The 7,952-nt window shown below is 38.7% G+C and overlaps 1 protein-coding gene across 2 annotated transcripts; it reads right to left on the minus strand.

Moving 5' to 3' along the window:
• Positions 1-145: 145 nt before the first annotated feature.
• Positions 146-7,952, minus strand: LOC123754345 (WD repeat-containing protein 73). 2 transcript variants are annotated; one of them, XM_069326423.1, is made up of 5 exons: positions 7,834-7,952; positions 6,439-6,530; positions 5,438-5,565; positions 2,745-2,829; positions 146-1,084 (listed from the first exon to the last, which is right to left on the minus strand). In XM_069326423.1, the coding sequence occupies exons 2-5, from the start codon at positions 6,512-6,514 to the stop codon at positions 354-356; spliced, it is 1,020 nt and encodes a 339-aa protein (XP_069182524.1). In that variant the 5' UTR covers positions 6,515-6,530; positions 7,834-7,952; the 3' UTR covers positions 146-353. The 2 variants fall into 2 exon arrangements, with proteins under 2 accessions (XP_069182524.1, XP_045592609.2); XM_045736653.2 differs by lacking the exon at positions 7,834-7,952 and adding an exon at positions 7,260-7,549.

Raw genomic sequence — 7,952 nt, forward strand, 5'->3', positions numbered from 1 at the left:
AACCCCATAATCAGCTTTGAACAAGATAGCTGCATCCTCCTATTACAGTTATGTGAGTGAGCCAATTCGAGAGTACAGATCAACAGACACTTAAAGGGAAATTTAACCGAATTAACTACAATACCATCAATTAATACTGCACACAAAATTTTTATTTTTATTATGAAACAGTGTTAACACAATATGTCAACAACAATGTATCTCATTTATACAAACTGCATAAAAAAATTGAACTTTATGACACTGAAACGTTATATCAAAATCTACATTATATCCAGGAATTTCAATGACCTTGAAACACTATACAATATGTCTTGTAAGCCACTGCAATAAATTATTTGAATTAAACTATGCTATGCTGTTGTATTTTGGGACTGGCTCTGTCTAAATCTCCAAGTCTCGAGCTTTCCTGTGTTGTCAGCAGAAAGTAAAAGCTTTTCTTGTGATGGATGCCACAAGTGTGTTACAATGTTCTGTACATTGTGCCCTCTATGGCCATCATGACTAAATATTATTCCATTATTCACCTCGGGAGTTTTGAAATTATATACGTGTACATTCTTGTCATACCCACACACTGATACAAGTGAGCTGGTAGGGCTGATGCGTATTTCATGGCATCTCATCGTATTTTCCTCCACCTTCACTCTAGCCATAAAAACTGCTTCATTGTAATTTCTCGTATCATAAACTCTTAACATACCACTAGAATTTGCTACAGCTACAGTGTCTCCTTCACAACTAACATCCATTGTCCACCTTTCCTCTGATTTTTTGGAACCTGCTATTTCTTGCACAACTGTTCCCACTCTTGGCTCATACAAGAGTACATTTCCTTTGTCTCTTAGGCATATGAACAGTTTTTCATTCACATATGACATATCACTAATTGCATCCTTGCTGTCCCACACACTGCTGTTTGCAGTATTGTTTTGAACTTTTGGCATTTCAGATATTTTGCACGAATTCAGATCAAAACGAGAAATGGATGAAAGAGATGCACCGGAGTACACACTAGCACTGGATAATGCCAAGGAGGCATCCTTCACATCACTTCTCAAGGTCTTGGTTAAACTCATCACATCTGCAACAAATTACTTTGGTGAAGAAATGTGTAGAAACCAACAGAATGCAATCAGCAGAAGTAGGAATTAGGTTTGTATCCAATGGCCAGTTAGGCTGGTGACTTGGAAACCTTGTGATGCTAAAAACTCCACCTGCCCAAGAAATAAAATGTGGTTGAAGTCAAAAAGAAAGGGAAAGACAAACACGTTATTTCAACACTATTCAAATGGAACTGATTAGCTTCTTATGAAACTATAGCCACTTGCTTCTGTCATTTCAGAGAGATGCCAGATAAACTGCACTGTTCGTAAGTGGGTTTGCACGACACAAGCAGGTACAGGCTAGCTGATTATGCAGTTAAAATTACTCTCATTAAATAGTGTATATGCAGTCTTAGCCTATGTAAACCTTTAAAATGCATTTGGCAAAAGCTGTTAAATTCAGTTAACTGTAGATTTTAACATCAACCTGTGAAAATAAATGTTTAATGATTAATACTCTGGAAAGTTAAAAACAAAAGTACAGTACAGCTGAATGGATGCTCAAATTTTTCAGATGCCAACACCAATACTCCAAAACTGAAGACAGACGAATGCTGTGCTGAAATTCCAATAATTAATATTGTTTATAGATGTCAGAGCTTATCAAGATATAACAATGCTTCTCGTGATCTCAGATCTAAATGAAGTCTTAGTAAGTTAGTAACACTTTCCCTCTCTCCCCACACCCCTCTTTTCCATTTCTCCATTCTCCCTTCTTCCCTCTTCCCATCTTCTCCTTCCTCCTCCCCCTCTCACCCCAATCTTTCATATTTTTTCCCATCTTCCACCTTCCCCATCTGGCCTCCATCCTTGAACAGACATTAACATTTAAATATACAGTACATACTTAGAGGGAACACAGAGCACATATACAGCATCCATATAAATGATAAAGCACCTAAATTATTGGGACCATCTCAAAGTTCTCAAAATGTATTCTCTAGAAAGGAGATTAGAGGTATCATTAAAATATACGTGGAAGATATTGGAAGGACAGGTCCCAAATTTGCAGAGTAAAATAACAATATACTGGAGTGAAAGGTATGAATGGGAATGCAGAATAGAACCAGCAAATTGTAGGTGGTGCCATAGGTACAATCAGAGAGCACTGTATGAACATAGGTCCACGGCTATTCAATGCCCTCCTAGCAAGCAAAACAAAATATTGCTGGAACAAAGGTGGACTTCACTGAGAAACAACTAGACAAGTTCCCGTGAGAAGTGCCGGACCAACCAGGTTGTAGTGGATATGAGAGCCTGGAGGCCGCTCCAAGCAACAGCCTGTTGGACCAAGTTATCAAGTCAAGCCTGGTTCCAGGCTGGGCTTGACTTGTGATAACTTTTCTATTAACTTGTGAGTCCTTTTCTATTAACTTCCAACAAAACAAATATATATTTAGTTTCCTTTACCATGTGTATCTAATCCCATTGCATTCTCTTAAACATCTTTCTCACAGACTCTGCAAATGGAACTAATGAAACTCAAGCATTAAAAACAGAATGTCAATAATATGTATATCTAGTAGCTTTCTTTCTTTAAGACACAATAAAAGACATGTTCAACGTGACAACACCCTCAATGCCATGATATTATTGCTGCTGCAAATCCAATATTCATAGAGAAATAATTATTTTTACCTGACTCAGACTTGGACTGTGGCAAAGAGTAGAGGAGCACACCACTTGATCCTGAGATAATCACACTAGATGGCACATACAACATCTGGAAAAGATATACACAAAAAGTTTGAAAATTACCATTACTGTATAGTACAGTATATGAAAACTTGTATGGCATAACATAAATTAACACAATCATTGGCAAAAATGCATGAAAACTTTCTCTGCATATTCTGAGAATATGAGAGAAAGTTTGATAAAAATCAAGAAAGCCATGAAACATAACAAATTAATTACTGTAATATATATAATAAAAACACGCAGTAAAGAATGGGAGATTCCGAAGGAAAAGGAAGTAATTGAAGGAAGTAATAAAAAGGAAGCACACAAGTACTTCCATATGTGTCAAAGGCTGGAAAAGACATACTGAGAGAGAAACAAAACCCAGCCAAGTCGGAACCTGGGATGGAACCAGCTGGGACTACTACCTCTAGTTCACCAAGAACCCAAACCTGGTAAGCTGGAAAAGAACCAGTTCCCTGGCCAGCTCACATGCAGACCAAATGGTGGGTTCACAACAACCAGACTTCGAGGTGGGCTAACAGAAACCTCTAAGATATGTAGACATGCCACCATGATCTGCACTAACCTGCTTAATACACAGGGCCCAAATTCAAACTTAAGGAAAGAACCCTGAAATGGTAAGCCTGACATCCCACAACAAAACCCAGCCAGTTCCTGAACCTGGAATGTATCAGGACATGCCAATAAGCTTATTGGAGGTCCAGGGTCACCATCCATGCTCCAACCTGTATTAGCAGACGAACTTGGGCCAAAGTGGTCATGCAGAAATTTGGGCAGGGAATGAAGCTGTTCAGCCCTGAAAGATCAAAGCTGTACTGGAGGTCTGCCAAATCCTGCTTTAGGACTGGAAATAACCGAGACACCCATTGAAGGTATAAGGACAGCTCAACCACACCCATGTCCAGCTATCCCACAATGGCCTGCTTAATACCTGCCTGATGAGGTTCTGGGAGTTCTTTTACTCCCCAAGCCCGGCCCAAGGCCACGCTTGACTTGTGAGAGATTGGTCCACCAGGCTGTTGCTTGGAGCAGCCTGCAGGCCCCCATATCCACCACAGCCCGGTTGGTCCGGCACTCCTTGAAGAAAATTATCTAGTTTTCTCTTGAAGATGTCCACGGTGGTTTCGGGAACAATTTTTATACTCGCTGGGAGTATGTTGAACAACCATGGACCTCTGATGTTTATACAGTGTTCTCTGATTGTGCCTATGACACTCCTGTTCTTCACTGGTTCCATTCTGCATTTTCTTCCATATCGTTCACTCCAGTAAGTTGTTATTTTACTGTGTAGATTTGGGACCTGGCCCTCCAGTATCTTCCACGTGTATATTATTTGATATCTCTCGTCTCCTTTCTAGTGAGTACATTTGGAGAGCTTTGAGACGATCCCAATAATTTAGATGTTTTATCGCGTCTATGTATGCCGTATATGTTCTCTGTACTCCCTCTATTTCAGCAATTTCTCCTGCTTTGAAGGGGAGAAGTGAGTACTGAGCAGTACTCAAGATGGAACAGCACAAGTAATTTGAAGAGTACATCCATTGTGATGGGATTCCTGGATTTGAAAATTCTTGTAATCCAACCTATCATTTTTCTGGCTGACGCAATATTTACTTGGTTAAGCTGCCTAAACGTTAGGTTGTCAGACATCATTATTCCCAAATCCTTTACATGCTGTTTTCCTACTATGGGTAGATTTGATTGTGTTTTGTACCCTGTATTATGTATAAGATTCTCATTTTTACCATACCTGAGTACCTGGAATTTATCACTGTTAAACATCATGTTATTTTTTGCTGCCCAGTCAAAAACTTTATTAATATCTTCTTGTAGTTTTTCAATGTCTTCAGCCGAGGTCATTTTCATGCTGATTTTTGTGTCATCTGCAAAGGATGATACAAAGCTGTGCCTTGTATTTGAGTCGCCTTGTATTTATATCTGATATGAGAATGAGGAAAAGCAGTGGTGCAAAGACTGTACACTGAGATACAGAGCTTTTAACTGCGCTTGGACTCTATTTTATGTGGTTGACTGTTACTCTTTGTGTTTTGTTCGACAGAAAACTGAGTATCCACCGTCCTATTTTACCAAAATTTGTTTGCTATCACTCCATGGTCACATTTATCGAATGCCTTTGCAAAATCCGTGAATACCACATCTGCATTCTGTTTTTCTTCTAATGACTCAGTGATTTTGTCGTAGTAGTCAAGTAGCTGTGAGAGGCATGATTTTGCCTCTCTAAATCCAAGTTGGCCTAGATTGTGAAGGTCATTGGTTTCTATGAAAGTAGTGACCTGACTGACACTCTCAAATACTGTACCTGTAATTTTATTATGTGGGACATTAGTGCAACTGGTTTATAATTCTTTGCCAATGCTTTGCTCCCTTCCTTGTCTGTTACAGTAGTTGTTAGGACTCCTGTCTCGTAAGATCCAACTCCAAGAACAAGGGAGGAACCAATCAACTCCACCACAGGCCGAGAAAAACGACAATGTTTTATCATTGCCGATACAGGATGAAGTATGAATACATGTACAGTATAAACAAAATTGCAACCATACCCAAGAAAATATAAAAATTCTTACAAAATCATATGGTATCCCTACTGTGGATTCTTAATTCCTTACTTGCTTAGCCAAACATTCAGTGAAGCCAGCTGCCAGCAGATTAAAGTCTCGATTCTTAATAAGGCCTGCATCTTTCCTTGTAATCAATTTCTCGGGAAAACCAAGTTCCCAGATTTCATGGCGGCTCTCTGAAACATACAGTATAAAAAAACTAACAGTTCAATATATTCTCTTTAAGAGCTAGAAAATCTAATGCAAGACCTCTATGGTTCATAATGTGAACCATAGAGGCCTTAGGGTTTTAATGGTTCACCATTCACATTACATAAATTACTGTACAGTATATAGAAATGGAAGTGAAAAGCATCATTAGTAAATTGATTTATGACATTAAGACTGAGAATAATAATCTGAGATAAATATTCAGACATGCTGCAGAAAGACCAAAATAAACTCAAAATACAGTAGACTGAAAGTTGACAGATGCAGTTCAATGCTGACAAGAGAAGGGTTTTAAGCCTTGGAAAGAACACAGATTAGCCAAGATGTTAAGTCTAATTATGAAAAGGATTTGGAAATCATGATAAGTAGGAATCTGAAACAAAGAAAATAATACTAAAATATTTGACTAAATTAATCCCAAAGTTTAGGAATTTTCCATATGGAGAGAGTCTAAGAAAATTCAATTTACATCAATAGACTTCCCTCTTGACTGCAGAGTGGTGCCAGATGGAGCTTCAGGGAGAGGAAGAAACCTGCCTCCCATGAAGCCCATGACCTACCACATATGTCACATGTAGCCTATGATCATATTCTACAGTAGGTTATATTATTACCTAAGATATACGAATACTGGAATATTTCCTTTGATGTATAATCTAAGCTACATTTATGAATTATGATGGGAAAACCTATACATTGCAAGACTGACTGCACATGCTTCAATACCGATAAACTATAAAACCTATTATAATATACAGTACACACGTTTTTTTTTTCATATTAATATACATGTACATGCCAAGTGTGTTATAAAAAACAGTGAACATATACCCCCTCACCTCTAGAGACTGCCAAGAGCAGTCTGCTGTCATTACAGAACGTTGCACAAGACACAAGACCGTGTACGTCATACATTAACAAGTCTTCATACCTGCAACATACAAAGGTCAATGAATGCCAGAGGAAAATGTTATTCAATAAGTGAAAATATATGTGAGGGGAGATACCAACGTTCAGTATTCGCTCAGATATACGTTCAGTTCGTTAAAACTGTATGTATTGTTATGCTAGGATGAGTTAGCTTAGGTTAGGTTTTATTGGGCTCGGCTAGGTTAAATTTGGTTGGTTTGGGTTAGGTTGGGTTTCAAAATCTGTTGGCGAATTATCTTGTATCCTTTGATAAGCTATTTATACAGTTTAATGTATTTAGTATAATTTATTATTATATCCAAATTTCTTAAGAGGTCCTCTGACCAATAATATACGTTATATGTGAAACATTCTAGTGTAGCAAATGGCATGGGTTACCAATTAAGGTACAGATAGTAAAATTTAATAATACAACTTAAATATAAACAAACAGTGCAAAAATACAGATGTATGAAATGATTGTCACATGTCAGTTGCTTAATTTAGAGACCGCATTTGTGGTCGGTCTCGAGCCCATTGTTGACGTGACGATGTGCATTGAATTTTGGAACTCAACATAACTGTAATTTGCTTAGCTAAATGAAATTTGTTGTTCAGTCTCTGAGCCCACTGTGAGCCTCTATGACCCTTCCCACTAACGCCCACAGGATGGGTATAGGGTGCATCATAAAGGAACTAAACAAACCACACTTTTCTCGTATATTCATTGTCTCAAATGAAAATAAGCTACCTTGCTATTGAGTCAAAAAACCACTCATCAGACTCCTCAGTGTCCCAAAAGTTGTCACCGTCCATGGTGAACACGTGAACACCTGCTGGCTGCTCTGTCATCTTGTGTTGTTGTTGTTGTGGTGGTGAGTCAGGGGCAGCTACAGCACGGAGGGCTCTGCACCCCTCCACTGCAAGTTAATAAGCAAGTTTGCAACTTGTATAGCTAAATGAATTGTGGGGTTCAGTCCCTGAGCCCATTATGTGCCTCTCTGTAACTCTTTCCACTACCGCCCACAGGATGGGTATGGGGTGCATAATAGATGAACTAAACTAACTCCTCCACTGGTTGTTAGCCCTGAGGCCCTCAACCCTGGTACGAGAGTTGACTTAGTTCTGTTATGATTTTTGTTGCCCGGTGTTGCACTTTCTCCAGAACAGCTATGTCCTTCGGTCTCCATGCTAGGATACAATAATTTAAGTTAAGACGCACCAGAGATTTATATAGTTGAATCACTACTTTCTTTTCCTTAAGTCAAAGGTACACTTGATTATTTCAAGGGGTTTGTTAGCTTTTTTACTGCTGCTGTTCCTACCTGTTATGAAACTTTCAGTGAATGATGGATTTTGACTCCAAGATCCTCCTTTGTCATTGTGGTTGGCTCCCACGGTACCCTCGTGGCCCTGGAGTCATTAACCATATGCATCCTGTGGT

This window comes from Procambarus clarkii, chromosome 18 (genome assembly GCF_040958095.1).
Source record: "Procambarus clarkii isolate CNS0578487 chromosome 18, FALCON_Pclarkii_2.0, whole genome shotgun sequence".
Lineage (NCBI taxonomy): Eukaryota > Metazoa > Arthropoda > Malacostraca > Decapoda > Cambaridae > Procambarus > Procambarus clarkii.